Genomic DNA, 27,259 nt, shown 5'->3' on the forward strand with positions numbered 1-27,259 from the left:
TGTACACTTGTTTGGAGATCCTGCATAGAATTTAGCGGGGGCACTTGCATTGTAAGATGATACTTGCCCTCCTCAAGACCCACCCCTGCTACCTCTCCTTACTCCAAACTGATAACTAGGATCAGGTCTCAGCATACCCTAAGTGGGGAAATACAGTCCTTCCTATAGGAGGATAAGTTACAACTGAATGAACTGCAGGTTCTTCTTAAAATGTATTGGCAGGGGCGCCTGGGTGGCTCAGTCGGTTAAGCGTCCGACTTCGGCTCAGGTCATGATCTCGCGGTCCGTGAGTTCGAGCCCCGCGTCGGGCTCTGTGCCGACAGCTCAGAGCCTGGAGCCTGTTTCCGATTCTGTGTCTCCCTCTCTCTGACCCTCCCCCGTTCATGCTCTGTCTCTTTCTGTCTCAAAAATAAATAAACGTTAAAAAAAAAATTAAAATGTATTGGCAGGAACCTGGGAAATATGCCTGGGAGTAGGTCTCGAAGGTGTTGGAGGGGGATGGAATATATGGCTTGATAGGAGAGAGTAACATGGTATCACTTAAACTCCTAACTTGGGTTTTAATGCCTTAGATATCTGGAGTTGGTCCTAACACTGCTAGGGTGGCATCTGGAAGATATGGTGGAAATGCTAGAATTTATCTGGCATGGTATTGAGGAAGGGGTCACAAAACTCAACGAAGTCACAATGTTAGAATGGATGTGTTGTTTGAAACTTCAGAAGCTACCACTTGAGCGTTTTCCCTGTGAAGGCTCAGATGACACTCACAATTAAGGCAATAAAAAATGTAATGGTGAAGAGTATACTGGCAATTTTGAGAAGATTGGCTGTGGCTAACATCTACAGGCTAGAATTGATGGTAGAAGATGCTGCCATGATCTTGGGCTCCTTGATATCAATGTAGATGATGGGATGCAGTTGAAGGCCAGGTTGTGGAACTGAACTGTCAGATGCCCAGTGGACATAATTAATGGATACCAAGGCATGGATCTGTGAAGGAGTTTAAAATCGTGGTGTTCCAAGGGGCAAGATAGAAGGACAGCTGATTAGGTTGTTACTTGATTTGTAAATCCACTTGTGTAACTACTGGATTCTTCACCTAGTTTTCAGACTTCAGGTAGGTCAGATCTAGAGCCCACTCATAGAAGGGAGAGTCCAGATTCCCTTGAGGAGGGGTCCTCCAGTATATATGATAAACATCATGTATATACTTGCCCCAGAGGGGCACCCATTAGTGTAACTATGCAGTGGAGAAAGAGGAATACTCAGATTTTTCAACCAAGGACTTTTGGATATAGCATCTGAGCTCATATGGATCCCAAAGAACCCAAAACACCATTGTGGTCCTCTGGTTGTATGCAACCCAGTGATAAATGGAGTCCTAACCAAAGTCTGTCCCAGTGAGTATAATGTATCTGGCCCCACTTTTTGTTTATTTCTAAAGTACCTAAATATATATAATTGGGACAGATATACTCTACTTAGAAGCTGGTAGAGTCCTTGAGCCTACATTGATAACACTTGCTTCATGCCCCAGATACTGTTCAGATGCTGTAGGTTTGGGTCAGAGTTAATGACCCAGGGGCCTCCCTTGACCAAAGCATTATAAAGGCACAAAGTCAGTAAGGATATAGAAGACTTGAACAACTATTAACCAACTTTATGTAATTGACATTTACAGAACACTCAACCCACATTTTTTTTTAATGCACATGAAACATTTACTAAGATTGACCACACTCTAGGTCACAAAACAAGTCTCAATACTTTTAAGATAATTCAGGTCATGATGTCTTCTGATCATAATGGAATTAAATTAGAAATCAGTAACAAATATATCTGGGAAATCTCCAAAAATTTCTAAGTTATATAATATCTAAATAATCCATGGGTAGAGGAAAAAAGTAAAAAAAGGAATCAAAGTACTTTTAATGAAAATGAAAACTATTTATGGGATTTAGCTAAAACAGTATTTAGAGGAAAATTTATAGCATCAAATGCCTATATCAGAAAAGAAGAAAGATTTCAAATCAGTTTCAACTTAAGGAACTGGAGAAAGAATAGAAAATGAAAACTAAACTAACAAAAAGGAAATAATAAAGACCAAAGCAGAAATATAAAACAGAATGCAATAGAGAAAATGAATAAAACAAAACAGTTTGTTTGAGAAGACCAATAAAATTGATAACCCTCTATAACCAGACTGATCAGCAAAGGCTAGAAAGAAAGAGAACACACAAATCACCAATATTAGGAATGAGAGTTATGACATCACTATATGTTCTATTAGAAGGATAATAAGGGAATGTGATAAACAACTTTATGCCAGTGAATTTGACAACTTAGACTGAAATAGATAAATTCCTTGAAATACAAAAACTGAAGCTCATTCAATAATAGATAACCTGTTTAGCCCTTTATTGTATGCTGTTAGCTCATATATCAATTAAAGAACTGATTTATACTTAAAAATCTTCCCACAAAGAAAATTCCAGGCCCAGATGGCTGTACTGTGAATTTTACCAAACATTTAAGGAGCAAAGATGACTAATTCTATATAGCCTTTTCCAGCAAATTAAAGTTGGGAATTCTTTACAATTTAATCTATATGGCCAGCATTACTCCGATATGAAAACCAGACAAAGACATCACAAGAAAAGAAAGTTTCAGACTAATTCCTCTCAAACATAGATACAAAAATTCTTAACAATTTTGGCAAATCTAAGAATATGTAAAATGGATAATATTTCATGATTGGGTGTTTTCCAAGGAATGGAAGGTTGGCTTAACATGAAAAATAATATAATTCATCATATTAACAAACTAAAAAAGAACCACATGACCATCTTAATAGATGTAGGAGTACTTGACAAAATTCAACACACATTCAAGACAAAAACTCTCAGCAAACTAAGAATTAAGGTAATTTCTTCAATCTGATAATGGGTATTTACTAAAAAGCCACTGCTAACATCATAGTTAATGCTGAAAGGCAAACGCTTTCCTCCTCAGATGAGGAACATGGCAAGGATGGCTGCTCTTGGCACTTGCATTCAACATACTGGAGGTTCTAGCCATTGCTATAAGGAAAGATAAAAGAAAAGATACCCAGATTGGAAAGGAAAAAGTAAAAGTCTTCATTTGCATGTGACTTATATGCAGATAATTCTATTAAATATACTAAAAAAAACTCACCGGAAATAAGTGAATTTAGCAAGGATGCAGAAAATAAGATCAATATACAAAAATTATATTTCTATATACTATCAACGAAACAACTAGAAATTGGAGTCAAGAAAATAATAACATTTACAATAGCATAAAGAATTCTTAGGGATAAATTAGACAAAGATGTACAAAACCTTTTGTACATTGAAAAATTTGTTCATTCAAAAAACATTGAAAAATACAAAATATTGCTCAGAGAAATAAAGTAATATATAAAAAATGGGGATATATACACAGTGTTCATAGATCAGAAGACTCAATATTGTTAAGATGTCAATTCTCAGTGTATAGATTAAATGTAATTCCAATAAAAATCTCAGCAGACTTTGTGTATGTGTTGTGTGTGTAGACATTGACAAGTTAATTCTAAAATTCACACAGAACTGCAATGCTAAAACAATTTTGAAAGAGAACAATATTGGAAGGCTTACAGTACCTGCCTTATAATAAGTATCTGTCTATAATAAGTCTTAAAGACTTACTATAAAACTACAATAATCAAGATGGTGTGTTTTTAGACTAAAGCAAATATATTAGTGTAACAGAATAGAGAATTCAGAAATAGTCCTACACATATATGGTCAATTGATTTTTTTTAAATGTTTATTTATTTTTTTTAAAAATTTTTTTTTCAATGTTTATTTTATTTTTGGGACAGAGAGAGACAGAGCATGAACAGGGGAGGGTCAGAGAGAGAGGGAGACACAGAATCGGAAACAGGCTCCAGGCTCTCAGCCATCAACCCAGAGCCTGACGCGGGGCTCGAACTCACGGACCGCGAGATCGTGACCTGGCTGAAGTCGGACGCTTAACCGACTGCGCCACCCAGGCGCCCCTGTTTATTTATTTTTGAGATAGAGAGTGAGCAGGGCGGGGGGACGAGGGGGAGAGAACGTGCACGAGAGAGAATCCCAAACAGGCTCCACGCCATTAGCCCAGAGCCCAATACGGGGCTTAAAACCATAAACCGTGAAATTGTGACCTGAGCCAAAACCAAAGTCAGACAACTGACTGAGCCAGCCAGGGACCCCTGGTCAGTTGATTGTTGACAGTGATGTTAAGGCACTTCAATGGAAAAAATAATAGCATTTTCAACAAATGGTGGTGGAAAAACTGGACATCCAAATGCAAAAGTATAAACTTTGATTCATGCTTTGCATCTTCTACAAAAATGAACTCAAAAAGAATTATAGATCTAAACAAAGCCTAAACATGTAAAATTTCTAGTAGAAAATATAGGAAGCTTTTGTGAACTGGGTTAGCCACTGATTTCTTAGATACAACACAAAAGCATGATCCATAAAAGACAAAACTTATAAATTGGACTTCATCAAAATCAAGAACTTCTGCTGTTTGAAATACTCTTTTTAGAGAATGAAAAAATAAGCCACAAACTGCGAGAAAATATTTGCAAATTTGAAGGAGTTATATCCGCAGTATGTAACAAACTGCAAAGCTCAATAAGGAAAGAATTCAGTTAAAAAATGGGAACAAGTCTGAACAGATACTTTACCTAAGAAGTTGTATGGTTGGGAAATAAACATGAAAAGTTGCTCAACATTTTTAGTCAATAGAGAAATGGAAATTAAAACTACAAGGAGATGCTATTGTACATAAATGTCTAAACTTAAAAACATGGACCATATATAGTCGGTTAAACATCCTGACTCTTTTTTTTTTTTTTTTTTGCAACTTACTCTTGATTTTGGCTCAGGTCATGATCTCATCCTTTGTGAGTTTGAGCCCTGACTGGGGCTCTGCCTTGCTGGTGTGGACCCTGCTTGGGATTCTCTCTTTCCCTCTCTCTCTCTGCCCCTCCCCTGCTTTCTCCCCCCCCTCTCAAAATAAGTAAACTTAAAAAAATAAAAATAAAAATACAGAAAAAGAAAAATAAATCTATATATGGGGCACGTGAGTGGCTCAGTCGGTCATGTGTCCAGCTTCAGCTCAGGTCATGATTTCATGGTTCATGAGTTCGAGCCCTGAGTCAGGCTCTGTGCTGACAGCTCAGAGCCTGGGGCCTGCTTCAGATTCTGTGTCTCACTCTTTCTCTGCCCCTCCTCCATGCTCTCTCTCTCTCTTTCAAAAATAAACATTAAAAATAACAACAACAACACAGACCATATAAGATGATGATGAGGATACGGGGCAACTAGAACTCTTAAACACTGGTGTGGGAATATAAAATAGTAAAACTATTTTGTGAAAATAGTCCAGGAGTTTCTTAAAAATTTAAACACATGCAATAATATGACCCAAACATTCTACTCCTAGGTATTAACCTGGGAGAAATGAAGGCATATGCCCATACAAAAACTTGCACATGAATGTTCATAGCAACTTTATTTGAAACAATCCCAAACTGGAAACAATCTAAATATTAAAAGGTAGATAAATTGTGTTATGTTCATGTAATGGAATAGTACTCAGCAATAATGGGCAATAAACTGTTTATACACATGACAAAATGGATGAATCTGAAAATAATTATGCTGAGTGAAAGAAACCAGACAGAATATACATAGTGCATGATTTCATTAACATCAAATTCCAGAAAATGCAAACTAATGTATGGTGACAGAAAGCAGAACCTGTCACTTTGAGTGTGTGTGTGTGTGGGGGGGAGCCAAGTATTTTTCTGGGGCATGAGGATACTTTTGAAGGTGGTGAAGGAAATGTTTGTTACCTTGATTGTGAGGATGATTTCAACAGTTGTATACATATGTTCACCTATAAAATTGCATACTTTTAATAACTGCAGTTTACTGGATGTTAATCATACCTCAGTAAAGCTGTTAAAAATTAACAGGGATGGGGTGTTTGGGTGGTTCAATGGATTAAGCCTCCAACTCTTGATTTTGGCTCAGGTCATGATCTCACAGTTTGTGAGATCAAGCCCAGAGATGGGCTCCATTCTGAGAGGAAGAGAGAGGAAGAGAGAGGAAGAGAGAGGAAGAGAGAGAGAGAGAGAGAGAGAGAATGAGAATGTTAAATGAGCTCATGCTAAATTCACGTGACATGAGCCGAAATCAAGAGACCAGGGCTCAACCCAGCTCAACCCGCTGAGCCACCTAGGCGCCCAACAGAGATAACTTTCAACTGTTGTGCAAAGTTTGCCACAAATAGGTGCATATAACAGCTAAGCTCTACTAATTTTTGTTCCTTACTGTTCTGAAAAAAGGCCGCAACAAGAGAAAGATCTGATGCCAAGGTTTGGCTGGGAAGTGCTTGTAAAGCTACTGATTTAAAAGTCACATTTCATTTACTTATTTTCCAACTTGTATAACAAATGTTGGGATTCTTCTATTTCGGTTGTTTTAAAATTTAAATCAATATGAGCAAATTAGTAGACTGTGGAATCCAAACCACTCTCTTCCGTCATTATCTGAAGCCTTGTAAAATTAACCTCCCACCTGCCATCGCGCGTGGAGCCCGGAAGCTCAGAAATCCCCGCACTTGCAGCCTCTGTGCGCAGCTTTCCCCGTGCGTGGCCCCGCCCAGTACGCCGTGCCCCAGGCCCCAGGCTTTGGCGGCCACGTGAACCAAGCAGCGGCTCCCGAAAAGCCACGGTGATGGCGCAGCAACGCGGGCGCAAGCGCAGTGCGGGGCCTGAGCGACCTAGGCACGCGTGGTAAGTCTCTCTGCACGTGCGCGACGGCGGGCTGACGGCAAGCCGCGGTGGCGGGCGGTGGAGGGCCGAGGGCCCAGCATGTGGGGTCAGGGGCACTTTTCTGGAGCTTCTGTGGTGGAAAGTGTGAGGTCAGTGGTAGTCTTTTTGGTAGGTGCGGTTGTAGCCGCCGCAAGGACCGTCTTTTCACCTCTGCTTGCCTTTTAGGTCTCCCAAGGGTAAGGCCCATTTCCTGGCCTGCCTTCGCCTTGGAGCCGCCCACCTATTTCTGAGGGTGCCGGGCACCCCCGGTTTTGAGTGCAGGGCTGCGAGGCGAAACCTGTTTACAAATAACTTGGGCCTACGTAGTCTCGGTGGAGATGGGGTCTTGCAGGCCTGTTGTGCGGTGGAGTTCTCTTTTCCCTCAAATTCTGTGCCATTTAAACTTCAAAATCCCTCATAAAGTAGGTGTCAAGGGGCAACCTGGACTCACTTATTCCGAATTTTGCCACGAATTGGAGATTTGGAAGTGCCATCTGGTAATCCACTTTTGCTGGAAGCGGGTACAGCGTCGGTTTCTTCATAATCATCGCGGGAAAGTCTTTTTGACCCCTTTTAAAATCAGATTTTATGATGAACCATACAGCTTCTCGGCATTTCCAGATATTTTCAGTTTTACTAAATCTAAGCCAATGGCTTACAGAGAAATACAGTCTCTCTAAACATTTCATCTTGGTTTTACGACTTTTTGCTCAATTAAATAAAAAAAAATTTTTGACCAGTAGTGGAGGTAGGATACGTATTTTGAACACCTTTTCATGCAGCTTAATGTATGTGAAAAAACTATATAAGGTATAACAAAAACTGGAAGAATAAAAGTTTAAAATTTTTGACTTTTTTTTTTTTTAACCTGGGACAATTTTTCTCTTTCTGTAAGTACTTGAGGGAGCCTTTGAAACTCTGGTGTAACACAGTTCTTCGGTAACTTTTAAAGCTCTTAAAAAGTCTGTTTTCTGTTTCCTTCCAAGAACTAACATTTATGTAAAGGGCAGTATTCTAGTATATTAATGATAAAGTTATAAACGAGTAGACATTTATTTTGAAATATTTTGGAGTTAGAAAGTATAATACTATGTAATGAAAATTAGTTTTGAAGTAATAGGCAAAATTTGATTTGATTTTGCAGTCTTTAATTGAAATATCTCTTCAAAAATAGAAATCACTGTACCTTTTAAATAAAATTGATTACCAGTCTGAAGCGTTTGGTCTCTATATATTTGTAGTGTTTCTTTTTGTTTGTTTGAATTGTAGAAGTCCTGCTCTCCTTTTGGGAGGGCATCAATTTTTTTGAAAGAATATGCATATTGTTCTGAAGTATTGATTTATGTAACTGACTAGAATATGTCTAGATATCTACTTCAGTGTAAATTTGTAAAATCTTGGCTAAAAGAGATAATTTCAAAAGATAGAGATTGTATATGATGAAATTGCAGAGTACAGTATATTCAAGACAAGAATTATTGGAGAAAATCTCTCAGGTCATGTTTGATATAGAGGTTGAATTTTGATAACTTTATTTAGGAACAAAACATACTTGCAGGAATTTGAACATTATATAGTTTAGGCTTTCTTGATTCACTGTGAATGGACAGATTATTAGAACTTAATTTAAGGTATTGAATTGTTTTAGTTTTTCAGGAATTGCCCAGATGGATGAAGATACACATTACAATAAAGGTACTGACACTAAAAATTATTTTTGGATGTAAGAGCTAGATAATCTTGATTAATTTCTAATTTTCTTTGCATTTTGCTTTGGTTTTAGTTGAAGATGTGGTTGGAAGTCATGTGGAAGATGCAGTAACATTTTGGGCCCAGGTAAATAGCCTGGTTGATTTCTTTCCCCATCCCTTTCCTCCACCAACCCAGATCCTGCTCAACAGAAACAAAAACCCCAGAAAATAGATATCTTTGTCATTCTCAGTGCCTAATTATTGAACATTTAACACAAGCCATTTTTGGAAGCGCACTGGTTACAGCTGGGACTTACTACCTGAGTTATGAGTAGTATGCTTATAATGCACTGAGTTAAAAAAGAAAGAAAGCAGCAAGATTATAGTTGTGGTTTCAGAATTACACTCAATTTAACACCAACAATCTAGGCTGCATAAATTACTGAATGCGCTAAGAAACTTATGTTTGTGAAGTTATAGCCCCATCTAGGGGTCTTTTATAAGATTGTTTCTTGAAAGATATTACCTTTTTAATGTAATTTTTTTTAATACTTTAACTTTGAATTTGACATATAATCTCTTTTTCATCATGAAGTTGGAAGCACTAGTGGAACATTTATAGTTTTCTACGGACTTCAAGTCAGATAAGTTTCCTTAGGTTTAAATATAAAGCAAAGTACCAAAGTGCTTGTGTTCTAGAATTTAAAAAGGTGAATTCCTCTAATTACACAATTACTCACTAGTTTTTAATTTTGTGAACTACACATAATATGGGAGGGAAAGGTATGGCATTTTTCTGTAAGAACTGCAGTATGAGAACTCTTTTGTGATGGTGGAGCGAATTGGCAATATGGGAAATAGAATTTACAAGAAGAAAAGTTGTAGAAGAATTCGATTAACCACTGTTCTTATATCTATATAGAAAACATTGTGGAAGGGTGATATTCCTAGAAAACTTGTGGTAAATTTGTATTTCTGCTTATGCAAATATTTTCTGCTTATGCAAATATATTCTACCCAAATGTTTTATGCATGTTGTCTCTGTATTAATAGCAACTGTGTCACTCAACAATGTCCCAGATTAGATGATAGATATGTTTAAGCTCATAGCTTAAATAAGATTTTCTAGACCAGCACTGTCCAGTAGAAATGTGTGAGCCACATAAGTAATTTAAAATTTAGCAGACTCATGAAAACCTAGAAAGAAAGGGTGAAATAAATTTTAATATACTCAATATATCCAAAATATTTCAAAATGCAGTTAACACAGATATATTTACAAGTATTTTATTTTCCTTTTCATATTAAGTTTTGAAATCTGATGTGTATTTTAGATTTACAGTATACTCTATCTCAAATCAGACTAGCTACATTTCAGGAGGGTATTGCCTATTGATCAGTGCAGCTGTAGACTTTGATTTCAACTGACCTTTTTGTGAAGCTGTTGATTGAATTTGGAGTTATTATTTTTTAATTTTTAAAATTTATTTATTTATTTTGAGAGAGAGAACCAACAAGGGGGGGGGGGCAGAGAGAGAGGGAGACAGAGGATCCGAAGCAGGCTCCACGCTGACAGTGGAGAGCCTGATGCGGAGCTTGAAACCACGAACTGTGAGATCATGACCTGAGCCGAAGTTGAATGCTTAACCGATTGAGCCAACCAGGCATCCGAATTTGGAGTTATTATTTAAACCAGGAGTCAGCCAACTATTCCTGTAAAAGATTAGATTGTAAATATTTTAGGGATAGTGGGCCATATAGTCTGTAGTAACTATTCAACTCTGTCAGCTCTGCTGTTGTAGTGCAAAGGCTTACGAAGACAGTACGTAGATGTGGCTGTGATCCATTAAAACTTTATTTACCAAAGCAAGTGGTGGAGGCCAAAATTTGCCAACCTCTGATACCAACCATGAAGTGGAGGCCTTGTAGAAATTTAAACATTTTAAGAAGTTATGAAACATGTCATAAATGTATGAAAAGATTAAGAGTTAAAGCTACTAATGGCATTCATATGAATTGAATGATTATTTCAAGAAGCAAGTTATAAAATTTGACTGGAGTTGGAATGGGATATAAATAAAGAATAAATATTCACAAATATGTGGAGGCTGATCAAGATGAAGTCCTTCTCACCTATACTCTCTGTTTTTCTGACTCCATGGATTTCTGCCATATAGGCCACTTGTATGAGAATTTTTGGTAGGCCAAGTGGAATGAGTAGCAGCTGAAGGAATCATAAGTGGCCTTCACCTTTTTTTGAAAGAAAGATATTTCCTTATTTTAGTCATATAGCTACAAAATATTTTGTTGATATATTAAGAACATATATGTACATTTAATTATTTATTTTGAAATAACTTTAGATTTATGGGAAGGTCATAAAATTAGTACAGTCTTTCTTTATACCCTTCATGTAGTTTCCAGTACTGCTAACATTTTATATAACCATAATACAGTTAAACAAAGCCAGATAATTAGCTGCAGCCTGTATTCAGCTTTCAACAGTTTTTTCATTGTCTTTTTTCCATTTTTTTTAAATTAAAAAAATGTTTATTTATTTTGAGAGCGCATGCATGCGTGAGTGGGAGAGGGGCAGAGAGAGAGAGGAAGAGAGAGAATCCCAAGCAGGCTCTGCACTGTGAGCAAGGAGCTTGACTCAGGGCTGGATCTCATGAACGTTGTGAGATCATGACCTGAGCCAAAATCAAGAATCGGATGCCTAACCAATTGAGCTACCCAGGTGCTCCCATCTTTTTTTCTAGTCTAGGATCCCTCATTGTATTTAGTTGTCATGTTTTTTAGTTTCTTCTAACTTTGGTTTGTTCTTTTATTTATCCTTGTCTTTACTGATTTTGACATTTTTGATGAGTACTGGTCACTTATAGACTATTTCTCAGTTTAAAGTTTTGATGAGTACTGGTCACTTATTTTATACAACATCTCTCAGTTTAGGTTTGTTTGATGGTTTTTCATAAATAGATTGGCTGTAATACTACAGAAATGATACTTTGTCCTTTCTAGTGCATTATCTTGGGGATTCATGATATTGATAAATCATTATTGATAATGTTAACCTTTATCCACTTGGTTAAGGTGCTATCTGCTGGGTTTCTTCACTTTAAGGTTACTGTTTTTCCTTTTGTAATTAATAAGTGTTTTAGGGGTGCCTGGGTGGCTCAGTCAGTTAAACGTCCAGCTTTGGCTCAGATCATGATCTTATGGTTTATGAGTTTGAGCACTGTATTGGGCTCTGCACTGACAGTGTGGAGCCTGCTTGAGATTCTCTCCCCCCCCCCCCGCTCTGCCCCTCCCCCACTTGTGCCCTCTCTCCCCCCCCCGAAAATAAATAAATAAATAAATATTTTAGAGGGAGATACATTAAGATTGTCTAGTTGTGTTTCTCTTCAACTTTTCACCCACAAATTTTATTATTTATTACCGTAGTCATTGTCTAATGATGATTTTTTTAATTTTTCGTATGCTTTCTGCATGTATTAATTGGAATTCTTCTGTGAGGAAGCGCTGTATCTTCTCCAGTCATTTATTTACTCAATTATTTAGGTTAATATGGACTCATGGGTATTTATTCCATGGGCTGTAATACAGCACTATCACTACTTACTTTGTTGTTTACATTGTTGCAGCTTTGGGCATCAGGAGATTATTCACATAGGCTGTTGTGCCTTTTAAAACATATCCCCATTTCTTTTTTGAGCATTTCTTTACTTTCTGGCATGACCAAAAATTCCAGGATCATCTTTTTTTCCCTATCTTCATCCTGGAATCCACCACTCTCCAGAACCCTGGTTCCTTTTATTGGAGAATGGTGTTTAGATATCAAGATCTGGGCACTAGGTGTGCTTTTTGCTGATGGTGTCATTGCTTTTAGGCCCTGTCAGCAGACAGAGCTGGAAAAAATATGTGTATAAAAACGTACACATGTACATATCTACATTTTTGTATCTTTCACATATGCATGTATATGCACACAAATGTGTATATATACACATACATACTATGAGTTCATATGAATATCTTCCAATTCTACAGTGCAGGTTCATTTTAGCCTTCTTTCTTTTTTTTGTAACTTCTTTCCTGCTCTCATTGTCTGTGGTATATTTACTTACTTGTTCGATCCTAGTATACACTTCAAAATTGTTAGCCCATACCCATGACAAATGAATTTACTAACTAGATTGCAGTATTTGTGTATAGAGGATTATATACATTTAACTTTTTTTTTTACATCTGTTTTATCCAACAACAAATATATGAGAAGACTCATCATTTGATGCTATCCATTTGAGCCATTATGCTATCCGTTTTGAGCCATTAGATGTATAGTAAAATCCAGACACAATTGTTTATATTACATTTTAGGATTTAATAGTTTTTGCTTTCTTAGTTTGAATTCCAAGTAATTTGAACTCACTGCAAAGTAAAGATTTTCTTTTTTTTTTTTTTAAATTTTTTTTTCAACGTTTATTTATTTTTGGGACAGAGAGAGACAGAGCATGAACGGGGGAGGGTCAGAGAGAGAGAGAGGGAGACACGGAATCGGAGACAGGCTCCAGGCTCTGAGCCATCATGAGCCATCAGCCCAGAGCCTGACACGGGGCTCGAACTCACGGACCGTGAGATCGTGACCTGGCTGAAGTCGGACGCTTAACCGACTGCGCCACCCAGGCGCCCCCAAAGTAAAGATTTTCTAAAGCGTAGTACCACTTCTTAATAAAGAACTCATTTGAATTATGAAAAAATGTTACTGTAAGAATTTGATTTAATCTCTAATGCTCCAGAATCTTTTTTTAATGTTTATTATGTTTTGAGAGAGTGCATGAGTGAGGGAGGGGCAGAGAGAGAGGGAGCGAGAATTCCAAGCAGCATCTGTGCTGTTAGCGTGGGGCTTGATGTCCTGAACCGAGAGATCATGCCCTGAGCCGAAATCAAGAGTCCCAACGCTTAGCCAACTGAGCGATGTAGATGCACCTTGAATGCTCCAAAATCTTTTAAGTAATGCTTAGTAGAACTCTCAGTTGTATAGCACTGTCAAATAATTTATTGAATTTTACACTATAGCTATTCTTCCTTCTAGAGTATCAGTAGAAATAAGGATATTATGAAGATTGGTTGCTCACTGTCTGAAGTTTGTCCCCATGCCAATTCAATTTTTGGGAATCTTGATCCAAAGAAGGTGAGCCATATTCTCGGGTATAATTATTCCCTCTCTCCTGATGGCTTTCTTATGTCTTAGATTTTATAATTGTTGGAAGTTTTGATGTATTTGAAAAAGAGAGGCAAATTTTTAGAAGTGATATAAACTATAGTCATAATAAATTTATTCTTTCAAAAATACTGTGGACTGTGTGCTCTTACGGTGGTAAGCATTGAGTATACAATGGTGAACAAAATAATCCTTGTCTTCGACACTGATTGACAAAAAAAATCTGTAAAAGTTATCTTTATGGAGAAAATTTTGATGATTTTTTTTCTTTTTTTTTAAAAATTGAGGTGTAATTTACATACAGTAATGCATACAAGTCATAGCTGTACAGCTTAAAGAATTTTTATGCAGATCAAGATATAGTAATCACTCAGATCAAGATATGGTTCCCTCTTCCTGGAAAATTCCTACAGACCCTTTCTCAGTCAATTCTTCGTCAGTAGTCCTTCTAACAAGATGTAATTATTCTGATTTCTGTCACTGAAAATTCACTTACCTGTTCTTAAATCATACAGTGTGTACTCTTTTGTGTATGTCTGGCTTCTTTCATTCAGCAGAATTTCTGAGATTCTTACATATTATTGTGTGTATTGGTGTTGGTAGTTGTTCTTTTTCAAGCTATGCAGTACTTGTATAAATACACCACAGTTGATATGTTTGTTCTCCTTTGATGGCCGTTTGGATTGTTTGCAGTTTTTGGCTACTGTGAATTATGCTACTATGAAATACTTACACAGTTTTTTGTTGGATGTATTAACTTTTTTATTTTGATTGCATACCTAGGAGTAGAATTGCTAAATCATGGGGTAGGCATGTTTCACTTTGGTAGGTACTGGCCACAGTTTGGCAAAAGTATTGAACCAATTTTTATTCTTACCAGCAAAGTATGAGGATTCTAGTTCCTCACTGTCCTCATCAATCCTTTGCATTGTCATTCTTTTAAATTTTAGCCATTTGGTGGGTGTAGTGTGGTGTTCTGTTTTTATTTTCCTGAGTACAGAGCTTCACCATATTTTCATAGTTGTAGTTTTTCATAGGTTTTTTTTTCTTTTTTTTTGAGAGAGAAAGTGCGCATAGGGGTGTGGCAGAGGGAGAGAGAGAATGAATCTCAAGCAGGCCCCCATGCCCAGCACAGAGCCTGATGTGGGACTCTATCTTACAGCTGACCCTGAGGTCATGACCTGAGCTGAAATCAAGAGTCGGACGCTTAACCAACTGAGCCACCCAGGCGCCCCACTATTTTCATAGTTTTATTAGCCTTTTGAATATCCTCTTTTGTGAAGTGCCTTTTTACATCTTTTCCCCATTTTCAAGGTTGTCTTAATTGATATGTAGGAAGTTCTATATATATTCATTACATAATTTGGATATGAGTCCTTTGTCTTACATGTGTATTGTTAGTATGTGCTCCTTATCTGTGTCTTCCCTACTCACTTTCTTTATGTCATTTGTAGTCTAATTTATAATTTTTTTTTTTTTTGGTATATACTTTTTGTTTCCTATCTAAGACCCCTTTACTTAACCCAAGGTCATGAATATATTCTATGTTTCCTCCCAACCCCTCAAGCTTTTATCTTTTGCATTTGGGGCTGTGGTTTACCTCCAGGAAAATTTTGGTTATGATGTGAAGTAGAAGTCAAATTTATTTTTTTTCGCATATGGTTATCCAGTTATGCCAGCATCACTTATCAAAACAGTCATCCTTTCTTTATTGAGTTGTACTGGAGTTTTTGTTTTCAACCAGGTGATTGTAAATGAGTGTTTTTGAAATAATAAATGCTTATATTCTTGGATACATCAATTTCTCTGTCAAAAATTTACCCTTTGGACATATTTATAAGTACACAAAGAAAGGTGTTTTATGATTAATTGCAGTATTATTTGTAATAGGTAAAATGGAGATTAACTAAATATCTACTACTAGTAGTAGTAGTAGTAGTAGTAGTAATAATGGTAGCTGGCATTTATTGAATCTTATCCTTTGTGAAACAGTGTTCTAAGCACTTTGCACGTATTAGCTCATTTAGTCCTCATAGCATCCCTATGAAGCAGATGCTGTTATTTTATATGTGTTTTTGAAAATTGAAGCATGGCTATGATAACTTTATGAAAGTCACCCACTAATTTATAATGGATCAAGTATTCAAACTCAGAGAGCCCACCCCCTTAGATGTTAATCTGATACTGGAATAATTAATGAATTGTGGTAGATCCTTATTTTGGAATACTTAGTTATTTCAGATGCTGATACTATGGTAAAGTAAATGGAAATTTTAAGGAGGCACTTACATTTAAATTAAAATTTAAGGAGGCACTCTAACGTACACCTCAGAGTGAGTGCCTCTTTAAATTTTGGCCATGGGTGCCTTGTTTGCCTCACCCAGCTCTAAGCTCTGTTTGTAAATAAGATCTCTTATTTAAGATCTCTATATTTTAATATGGAATTAGGTATATAAAATAGTGGATGTAAAATGAGCACATTTGTGTAAATAAACATATCCTAGCATATATGTAAAATTAGTGTAAGTGTAAAATTATTTTTAGGAGTTGTATGTTGAAGAGTGTTGGTAAGGAAGTCTTACTTTTTTTGATGTGCTTTGATTGTCTTTTAATAATGTGCCTCTATTACTTTTATTTTAAAATAATTACAACCCCAATGGCATATATAAAAATGTGTAAAAAGAAGAGATTAGAAGGAAAGAATGTAGGTTGGAGCTGAACATTAGAATGGTTAACTAGAATTTGTGAACTTCTAGGTTTTTTTTAAGCATCCTTGTAGCCTAGGACTGTGTTTACTAGTGTTATAAATTAAAATATGCCCACTTTTCCTCTGTTGAATGCAAAATAAATTACTTGCTTTACAAAATACTCAAACTAGTTTCAATAATAGATTTCCTATTATAAATGATTACTCAGCCACTCTGGTTACTTATGAATGGATTATACTTTGTAAATTTTCCGAAGTGAATGAGTATCTGCCTCTCATCCTGTAGATGGGTCATGGGCTATAAATAGTGGAGCTGTGAGAGGAGAAGATTGGTACCCGGCACAATGGGAGTGCATGTGTAGTTATGATAGTGTTTGAAAGTTATGAAAGTGTTGAAATTTCCTCAAGATAGAGTTGTATTTGTGCTGGTTTTTGTGATTATTCACACTAACAGAGTCAAAAACTTCAGATTCCTCAGCTTTGTTGGGTCCCAGCTCTATTCTTGGATACAAGTATCCCCACCTCTATGTACACTGGGTTGCAGTGATGCTCCATTTATGTCACTTACTTAATATTGAATTTTTAATTATATTAGCATATTATTACAAAGTCTTAACTAAAGGTTAATGTGACCTTTTGCAGAGTTTGAAATTGGATAGGAGCTATTTTTGCTACTAAACCTTTTTGCTTGCTGAAAAATGAAGTAAGATGGTTGGGAGAATGTACCCTGCCATTTGTGCTCTCTGTTGCTCTCCAGTTTTTGAATGTTAGCTGAGGGAACCAGAGTTAAGTGCTAATTTCATACCTATCCTTTGTAATATTTGCTTTGTTAGATATCCATTGTGTTTCTGAATTGATTTGTACTTTGTTGCTTTGGGAAGTTGAGGATTTTTGTATTTCATACTGTATATATCTTTGTTTCAAAATCTGTCAATTTGTCTTACTTCAGAGTGATACACTTAAAATTAATATTTTTTATTTAAATGTTTATTTTTGAGAGAGAGAGAGAGAGAGAGCACGCGCATGCCTGAGCAGGGGAGGGGCAGAGAGAGAGGGAGACAGAGGATCTGTCCCATGAAGTGGGCTTTGTGTTGACAGCAGAGAGCCCAATGCAGGGCTTGAACTCACAAACTGCAAAATCATGACCTGAGCCAAAGTCGGATGCTTAACTGACTGAGCCACCCAGGCACCCTTAAAATTAATTTTACACTTCACTTAAGGCAGTGTTCCAACCTTTCATATGCCCTTTTAAGGTATTTTTTCTCTAATGAGTCTCCTCACCTCAAGACATATTAACACCATAGATACAATATTTATCTGTTTATGCTGTCAGATAGGTTTGAACTTTGGAGGGCTACAAACAATTGTAATATTGAAGACACCCCTCTCTTCCAAACCAGTTTTCACTCCCTTGAGAATAGTATTTACCCTGTTGAGAATGTATGATTAAAATGAATGATTTAAAATGGCTGTGTGGCTCAGTCGGTTGAGCATCCCACTCTTGGTTTTTTCTCAGGTCACAATCTCATGGTTCATTGAATGAAGCCCATGTTGGGCTCTGCACTGACAGCATGGAGCCTGTTTGGGATTCTTTCTCTCCCTCTGTCTCTGCCTCTCCCCCGCTCATGTGTGCTCTTTCGCTGTCTTTCTCTTGATTTCAAATAAACTAAAAAAACAGAAAAAAAGTCATTATCAACCTAGGGTGATTTTGTATCCCCCATCCTCACCCCCAGGTGATAATTTGGCAGTGTCTCGAGACATTTTTGGTTGCCACACCGGAGACGGTGCTTCTTGGCATTGTAGGTGGAGGCTAAGGAGGATGCTGCTAACTATCCTACAGTGCACAGGACGGGAATGAGCCCCTGCCCCATCTTCCTGCCAAGGAATTATCCTGTTTGAAAATGTCAGTAGTGCTAAGGTTGAAAAATTGACATAAAGTATGTAAATTTTCCTTTGTTTTTTTAAAAATTTTTTTAAATGTCTATTTTTGAGAGTGAGCAAGTGAGAGAGACAGAGTGTGAGTGAGCAAGGGAGGTGCAGAGAGAGAGGGAGACACAGAATAAGAAGCAGGCTTCAGGCTCTGAGCTGGTAGCACAGAGCCTGATGTGGGGCTCAAACTCATGAACGCGAGATCATGACCTGAGCTGAAGTCAGATGCTCAACCGACTGAGCCACCCAGGCGCCCCTCCTTTGTTTTTATATTTAACATAATTAAATTAAAATATAAATTTAAAATAAAATTCAGTATTAAGAATATTATCTAATTTAATTTTATCCATTTAATAACACTAGAGTCCTTACATATAAAGTAAAAAGTATAAGAATCTTTCTTGGCTGGTAGGATGTATGGATCCCACATGGTTGAGATTTATGGTATGTATTTGGCATCTTTATATTTTAAGAACATTTAATTGTACCAGTTATGTCTTCAGACATTAAAATAGCATGATTTTAAGTCTTTGATGCATATGCTTTTTTTTGAATTTTGTTTTTTATGTCTTTTTTTTTTTTTTTTGAGAAGCAAAATTGAATTATGGACTCTGAAATCAGATTGCCTGACTTTGAATTGTAGCTTATGAGTTTGGGGATATAATGGTGAACAGAAAGTATCTGCCTTTTACAGTTATTGTGAGAATAAAATAAGTTATTATATATAAGGTGCTTATTGCCATTTAGTAAGTGCTTAATAAATGCTAGCCATTCTGATCTACGTAGCATGCTTTGAATCATTAAAGTGCCAAATAATTTTACTTTCTTTTTCTCTTTATAGATTTATGGTGGACTATTTTCTGAAGATAAATGTTGGTACAGATGCAAAGTACTGAAAATCATCAGTGATGAAAAGGCAGGAGCAAGTGTTTCGGTTTTTTTTTGCCCCAAGTGACAATTATTTTGGTTCCAAAATTCGATGCTTATTTAGCCCTTCATTCCTTATACATAGTAGTAATAAGGTCTGAAGATCTGGTTCAAATGAACTTATAAATTGATTAAAACATTTTTTTTTTTTTTTTTTTTTACCTAGTGAACACAAAGGAGTGAATTGCTTAAAAAAAATCCAGGTTAGATTCAGGAATATCCTTCTGAATTTAAGTTGTCATATAATCATTGCACATTGTCCTAGGATAGATTACATAATTTGTGAATGAATTTTGCTGACCAGTGGGCTCTTTGTGTCTCGGTTCTTAATCGTCATGTTTGGTTCTTGCTAAGTAACTTTAAAAGTTCATTCTATTAAGATTGAGTAGGAAAAGAACATTTGATCTACCCAAAAGAAGTTCTCTTTATCTTTTGCTTAGTTGATTTGCATATTGTTAATGAAGATTGGCTTACTGCTTTTTCATGCTTTGGTTAAATGTGATGAATTTTCTTTGTGTTTAGCTATTTGATTTTTTTAAACTGAACTTGAGGGAGATTTTAAGGGGATTTGTGGAGATGAGATTCTGAATGGCTGTTTGATGGCAGTTACACATTACAGGCTGTGTAAAAGCATCTCTGTAGGCTTTCCTTTACTGTTTTTTTCCTGTATCTGCTTTACTGGAGTTAAAATATTTTCTTTTTTTTTTTTTTTAAAGTTTATTTATTTTTGAGACAGAGACAGAGCATGAACGGGGGAGGGTCAGAGAGAGGGAGACACAGAATCTGAAGCAGGCTCCAGGCTCCGAGCTGTCAGTACAGAGCCCGATGCGGGGCTCCAACTCACGGACCGCGAGATCATGACCTGAGCCGAAGTCGACCGCTTAACCGACTGAACCACCCAGGCGCCCCTAAAATATTTTCTTAAATGTATATGTTTTATAAAATATTTTTCTTGGTGTAAAAGGATATGATAAGATAAAACAAGTAATGCTCAGAGTAACTTAAAAAAAAAAATCTCATGATTTATTACCATCACAGGTAATGGTTTATCTTGGTGAAATAGATCTTTCTAATTAGGTGTTTTCCCCACAATTTGACACCTGGAGATGATATATTGTGTTTGCTTTTGCTTTGGCTGTAACTTTTTAAAATTAAGGGGCAAGATGGCTTTGACCTCATGATAAACTCATTTTCTTTTTTACTTTCTAAATAGAGCTGGATGGGAGGGTAAATTTAATTCATATCCTACGTCTGACACCTGGGATGAGCTTAATTTTACCAAAGGAAGTTTGAGAATTTTGCTTTTCTTTTCAGGTGTTACTGTTTCCAACTTGGATTTAAAAAAATTTTTTTTTTCAACGTTTATTTATTTTTGGGACAGAGAGAGACACAGCATGAACGGGGGAAGGGCAGAGAGAGAGGGAGACACAGAATCGGAAACAGGCTCCAGGCTCTCAGCCATCAGCCCAGAGCCCGACGCGGGGCTCGAACTCACGGACCGCGAGATCGTGACCTGGCTGAAGTCGGACGCTTAACCGACTGCGCCACCCAGGCGCCCCCCAACTTGGATTTAGAAGTGTTGATCGATTTTAAGATTTGAGATAGGGGAGGCCATAAGCTTCATAGATTTGTTTATTTAAATATTAGCTGTTTCTTGGGGTGCCTGGGTGGCGCAGTCGGTTAAGCGTCTGACTTCAGCCAGGTCACGATCTCGCGGTCCGTGAGTTCGAGCCCCGCGTCGGGCTCTGGGCTGATGGCTGAGAGCCTGGAGCCTGTTTCCGATTCTGTGTCTCCCTCTCTCTCTGCCCCTCCCCCGTTCATGCTCTGTCTCTCTCTGTCCCAAAAATAAATAAACGTTGAAAAAAAAATTTTTAAATATTAGCTGTTTCTTTACCTTTTTATTTATTATTATTATTTTTTATTTTTAGAGAAAGAGAGCATGAGTGGGGGAGAGGGGCAGAGGAGGAGAGAGGGAGGAAGAGATAGAGAGAGAGAAAGGGAGAGAGAGAATATCTTAAGCAGGTTCCACACTCAGCATGGAGCCTCATGCGGGGCTCAATCTCACAATCCTGGGATTAAGACCTAAACTGAAATCAGGGGTACTGTCTGATAGTAGTACTGTTTGATACTAGTATAACTAGTTTGATAGTACTGGTTGATACTAGTATAGCTAGTTAACTTACAACCAAACAGAAATCACTGGAATCTCATGAACTATGGATGGATTTTCTTTACTTTGGGGGTATTGTTTGAGCTCTTGTTTCTGAATACATTTTGTCAATTTGAGGTGAAAGGCTGTCTTGATTTACAGGTAATTAACAGAAAGCAGCAAATTGGTGGTTTCTTTGGAGATGTTTAATCTAAGTTCCCTTGTGTTAGTATTTGTCTAATTTTTTCTCAGTGTCTGGTGAGATACATTGACTATGGAAATACTGAAATTCTAAATCGATCTGATATAGTTGAGATTCCTTTGGATCTGCAGTTTTCTAGTGTTGCCAAAAAGTATAGACTTTGGGGACTACAGATTCCTTCTGGCCAAGAAGTTACCCAGTTTGATCAGGCAAGTCACAGATTTTTAATATTTTTGTTAATAGAGGTAAAGCTGTGTGCTTGAAACAAAATATAAATGTAGTTAAATTCTTCTAATTCTTTAATATAAAAGCCTGTATAAATTAGTGAAAAATATGAATTATAGAACGATTCAAAAACAACTATTTGTGCTCATCTTTGCCATGTAAACATTTGTGATGATCAGAGTGATATGTATGTGTATATATATTTACATAATAAGTGTAAATAGTTTCTTCTCATGTGAAAATTTAAGAGTCTCTTATGATGGAGAAAATGATAATATAATTATTGTTATCTTTTGCTTTTGAGAGAGTATTAAATAAGAGTGATCTTTAACCTAGCCCTGGCCATAAATACCACAAAAAGTGGAGTTGTGAATTAATCAGATTTTATCATTTTGGCAAGGGTTCATTCTGTTTGGTATAGCAGTTGGCAGTGATGTTCTACTATCTAGATTCTAGTTTGTATTCATTCCATTAAATTTTGGATTAGTAGCCTAATTCTGGCCGATATTTCATAGTTTCAGGGGTAGTCTTAAATTCTACCTCTTTTTAAATCTTCTGTGCAGTAATGATGTTCTTTTGGTGGGTGTTACTGTTGTTGAGGAGATACTATACTGCTAAGTAATCAGATTTATATTTTTTAATTTAGTAGCTCAAATAACATGTTAAAAATGATTTAATCAATACCATGAGGAATAGTAAAATTCAGAAACCTATTTGCCTCCTTTTTTCTTTAATTTGAGAACCTTGTAGGTTGTTGGGTGTAATTTTGTCTGCACTATAGTTACTTCGAAGAAACATTTCTGTACTTGGAACTTAAGACTTTCAGAAATACAGAGTAAGGCATAGATATTATTATAAATTGATAGCCCTAAGTTTCTGGTTTAAAATCTGAAGTTTATTATGTTTCCCTTTAATGTAGATGTTTTGACCAAGGTAGAGGCTCGTCTTGAATTTCTTGCAAGCCTAGAAATTTATTGACCTTAGAATTCATCTGCTCTCACCTCATTACTTTACAAATAAAGAAATTGGCTCTAGAACAATTAGATGACTTATTTAAAGTCATAGGCTAATTATGGCTGAGCTAAGGCTGGAACTCAAGTCTGTTCTGTTCTCATAGTAAGATGATATAAACTTTATGTTAATTGAAACAAACATGAATAAGAATAAAAGGTCATTTTTAAAAGTTGGTTTTGGAACTGAGGAATAAACATTAGTTATTGGTAATGTTTTGTATGCTTCATAGGTTCTTTACAGGTGGTACTATTTGTGTTTGTATGTTTAAGTTCAATAAAAAGACTGTTGATTGGAGTTCAGCTAATTAGCAAACTGAATGTTTTCTGGAAAAAAATAGTTATTCTTGAGTGTCTCTGCTCAAGAATCCCATGTCTAGCCATTAATTTTCAGTTTAAGGCTCAAATAAAATTTCCTGTATAATGTCTTTGCTAATACCCACGATCCATTCCCCTGCAGCTGTTTTAGTCACTCAGTGTATAAGGCATACAGAGTTGTGGTCTTTTTCTTGCTCCACAAGATAGTGAGCTTGTAGAGATAAGACTGTCTTAGTAGAGAAAAGTATTTTATTTATTTTTGTATGCCTGATCTCCCTGCTCTTGCCTGTTACGTGTTAGATCACCATCCAATTTATCTAACATTTGAACAAATGAATAGTAGAGATTTAGTTAAAAAGAGAGAGACTTCCAGAGGGTGACCTTGGCCCTAAAATAACTTCAATACATTTTAAACCAGTACTTTTATACCCATGTTATAACACAGTTGAAATTGATACTCAGAATGGTGGTTACAAATGCTGACGCTCAGAAGATTTATGCCCTAAATGCCTCCCTTGTTTTAAAAAATTTACATAGTATCAGGGAATGAGAGGTAGAGATTAGAATTTGGGTATAACAGCTTAAAGGCCTTTTTGCCTGTTTTCTAATATATCCAGACAAGATTAGGTAGGCTAAAGTAGAAAGAAAGTTATGCTTTCTTGTTTCTGAATAAAGCTTACCAGTTTGGGAAACAGAATGAAATATGTCTTAGAAAAATGACATCATCTTTTTAATCATTGAAAGCTCTGTGTTCTAAAACAATGACCAGATTTATTTAACACGTAAATCTTATGCCTTTTAAATGCCTAAATATGTTTTGAAAATAAATATATCTCTTTCCAGCATGCAAGATTTAATGAGAACTGTAACACATTTCTCACTATAAAAATTAAATATTTGACATTTAAAAAAGAATATGTAGAAAATATATTTATGGTAAGTTATAATATTAAAATACCCATGTATCATCTACTGGGTCATTCTTTCTGTTAGTTAGAATTTAGGAGAACTTAGATATTTTTCCAAATTTAGGGTTCTTTCTTTGTGATTATAAATGATTCAGGGAGAATTTTGTTGAACAACTAATTGTTATTGGTGGCCATAACTAAAAGGAATTTGACTTCAGAGAAAAGTCTAAAATCAGATTTTTGCATAAAATATTCTAAGCAAGGAGTAGTATACCTTTGGAGCATTCAGCTTCAGGTAATTGGAACTTTTGTACAAAGTAGATTATTTCCATTTAAATCCATATGTTGCCCAAAGACAGAGTTACTTGATATTAAGAATTCTACATATTCCAGTAATAATTTTCAGACACTGTCACTTCCATTAATATTGGTTGGGAGTGGAAGTTGTACTTGATTTTGTTTTTATTAAAATCTTTTTTCAATGTTTATTTTTGAGAGAGACAGAGCACAAGTTGGGGAGGGGCAGAGAAAGATGGAGACAGAGAATCTGAAGCAGGCTCCAGGCTCTGAGCTGTCAGCACAGAGCCTGATTCAGGGCTTGAACTCACAAATTGCAAGATCATGACCTGAGCTGAAGTCAGATGCTTAACTGACTGAGCCATGCAGGTGCCTCAGTTGTACTTGATTTTAGATAAACTTTCAGCATAAAGGGTTGAAACCAAGGGGTTTTGTATGAAAGAGGTTAATCCAAAACTGTGTTCTGATTGATCAAAATCTTAATCTAATATGTTTCTATGAGTTGTATTTTGAGTTTGTTAGCTTTGCTTGCTTCATCTCATTTATTGGTGATGGCTTTTTTTTTTTTTTAATGTTTATTTTGAAAGAGAGAGAGAGCAGGGGAGGGGCAGAGAGAGAATCCCAAGCAGGCTCTGCACTGTCAGCACAGGGCCAGACTTGGGGCTTGATCCCATGAACTGTGAGATCATGACTGGAGCAGAAATCAAGAGTCGGACACCCAACCAACTGAGCCACCTAGGTATCCCTCATTTGTTGGGGATGCCTACTGAACCACCTTTGCTATCTGTATTGGTATTCTTGGTAAATTCAAGCCTCTCAGGATGTGTGTATTTAAACATTTTGTGGTTTGAAAAATTGATAAAAACTGTGTTTTTATAAACTTAATATACTTTGTAATTTGGTTTGTGGATGCTTGATGATCCTTGAGCATACATAGTTTGCCTTCCTGTGCCCTTTCAGATATATTCTAGGTACAGGGTTTCTTAACTGGGGGTTAAAATGTTAACTGGGGGTGAAATAGTTTTCTCTGCATTTAAAAACATTTTTCTGAGGGGTATTCCAAAAGTTCCACCAGCCTGATAAAGGAGCCCATGGCACAGAAAAGGTTAAGAACTTCTACACAGGTTTCACTTTTACTCTTTACATACACTTTTCTACTCTTCAGTAATATTGTATAGTTGAAAAAGAGAAGATAGTTACTTCCTACCAATGTTATTTAGTTTCTTGACATTTTTTTTCTTTCTGTAGCTCCTCTTCCTCCTTGGACCTTGAAATTTTTTCTTTTCCCTCCCTCCTCCCCCTCTGCTGCCCCCTCCTTTTTTATTTAAATGTAGCCAGCTCATATTTTCTAGTTTTTAGTTTGGTCTTTATGCTCTTGTTACCTGGATTATCACTGGTATGATTTCCTTTTTTTTTTTTCTCTCCTGTTGTCTTACTTTAAAACCAGAGTACCTAATTCTTTTTTTTTTTTTTTTTTTTTTAGATTTAATTTTTAAGTAATCTCTACACCCAAGGTGGGGCTCAAACCCACTATCCCAAGATCAAGAGACACACGCTCCACCCACTGAGCTAGCCATGCACCCCTAACCAGAGTACCTAATTCTGATTCTAAAACTATTTTTAAAGTTTTGTTGAATTTGAGCCCCTTAACTAGATACCAGAATTCATTTTTATGTGCTGTACTCCTCAGGACACCATTTCATTTCATTGGGGCCAAAATGGTCAACACAGTCTGTCTGCTTGCTTTAAAACAACTATTCTAGGATATTTAATTGGTACACATTTAAAAATTTAAAATTTATAAATATGGCTGCGTATACAGGTGCTAGTTCTACTTCTGGAAAGGAAGATTTTATTAAGTGTGTAATTGGAATATATGCATACACATACAGAAATATATTTGTGTACAGTCAACAACAAGGTAAGACTACTTTTATAGAGATTTCAGCATGAAAGAAGTATGGTTGTTTGAAAAACTGGGTAGAAACAAAATAAACGTGTTGGTGTAGTTGGTTTACCTCTTTTTTTCCTCCTCATCTTTCTTAGGGAAGAACCTTTCTGGGGAGCTTGATTTTTGAAAAGGAAATAAAAATGAGAATTAAAGCAACTTATCAAGATGGAACAGTTATTGCTCAGGCTGAGTATGGCAGTGTGGATATAGGGGAAGAGGTGGCTAAGAAAGGATTTGCGGAAAAATGCAGACTTACTTCCAGCACTAACATCTGTGAGGAAAAAAAATCAGATCCTGGTCAGCTTGTCCTCAGGAACCTCAAAAGCCCCATTCCTACATGGGGACACAGATCAAACCAGTCAGCCTTTAGCCGACCAAAGGGGCGTTTAAGTGGGAGGATGATTCTGGACTCGAAGAATGAAAATGATGCAGGAAATCATGTGACATTTCCAAAGTAAGACTGTTGTGGGGATTTTAGTCTTAACCTAGTTTCTAATTCATGGTAGAAGCTCTTGTCATAGTAGAAGGAAGGCTTATGTTTTGGAGTCCTTATCTACATGTCAGTGATTTTGAGGGATGATACTCATTTCTATTTTTCTCAAATAGAATTTGTATTCCTCTCTGTTTTAGCAGGAATATTTTCGTTAAAAGCCACTTTGAAAGAAAAGTCATTTCTCAGTTATTTAAAGTTCACATACCAACTCCTCATACTAATTCTTTTGAATATGTTTATCAAAAATAAAAATCTGTCCCTAAATCTGAATTATTTGGGCAGGGCCAGAATTTCAGTTAAACTTTGAAGTTTTCCTATGGCTTTAAGAATATTTTAAAGGATTTCAGGGAA

The 27,259-nt window shown here is 36.4% G+C and overlaps 1 protein-coding gene across 3 annotated transcripts in view; it reads left to right on the plus strand.

Moving 5' to 3' along the window:
- The first annotated feature begins 6,748 nt into the window (after positions 1-6,748).
- Positions 6,749-27,259, plus strand: part of STK31 (serine/threonine kinase 31) — an 89,209-nt gene continuing 68,698 nt past the window's right edge. The window contains exons 1-7 of one of the 3 annotated variants that reach the window (XM_045495092.1): positions 6,749-6,859; positions 8,526-8,572; positions 8,661-8,713; positions 13,664-13,762; positions 19,270-19,344; positions 21,757-21,915; positions 26,511-26,869. In XM_045495092.1, the coding sequence (XP_045351048.1) occupies positions 6,801-6,859; positions 8,526-8,572; positions 8,661-8,713; positions 13,664-13,762; positions 19,270-19,344; positions 21,757-21,915; positions 26,511-26,869 (851 nt within the window). In that variant the 5' untranslated portion in view covers positions 6,749-6,800. Of the gene's footprint in view, positions 6,860-6,884; positions 6,988-8,525; positions 8,573-8,660; positions 8,714-13,663; positions 13,763-19,269; positions 19,345-21,756; positions 21,916-26,510; positions 26,870-27,259 lie in introns of those variants that run through there. The other 2 variants (XM_045495093.1, XM_045495094.1) reach the window with 2 other exon arrangements.

This window comes from Leopardus geoffroyi, chromosome A2 (assembly GCF_018350155.1).
Source record: "Leopardus geoffroyi isolate Oge1 chromosome A2, O.geoffroyi_Oge1_pat1.0, whole genome shotgun sequence".
Classification (NCBI taxonomy): domain Eukaryota; kingdom Metazoa; phylum Chordata; class Mammalia; order Carnivora; family Felidae; genus Leopardus; species Leopardus geoffroyi.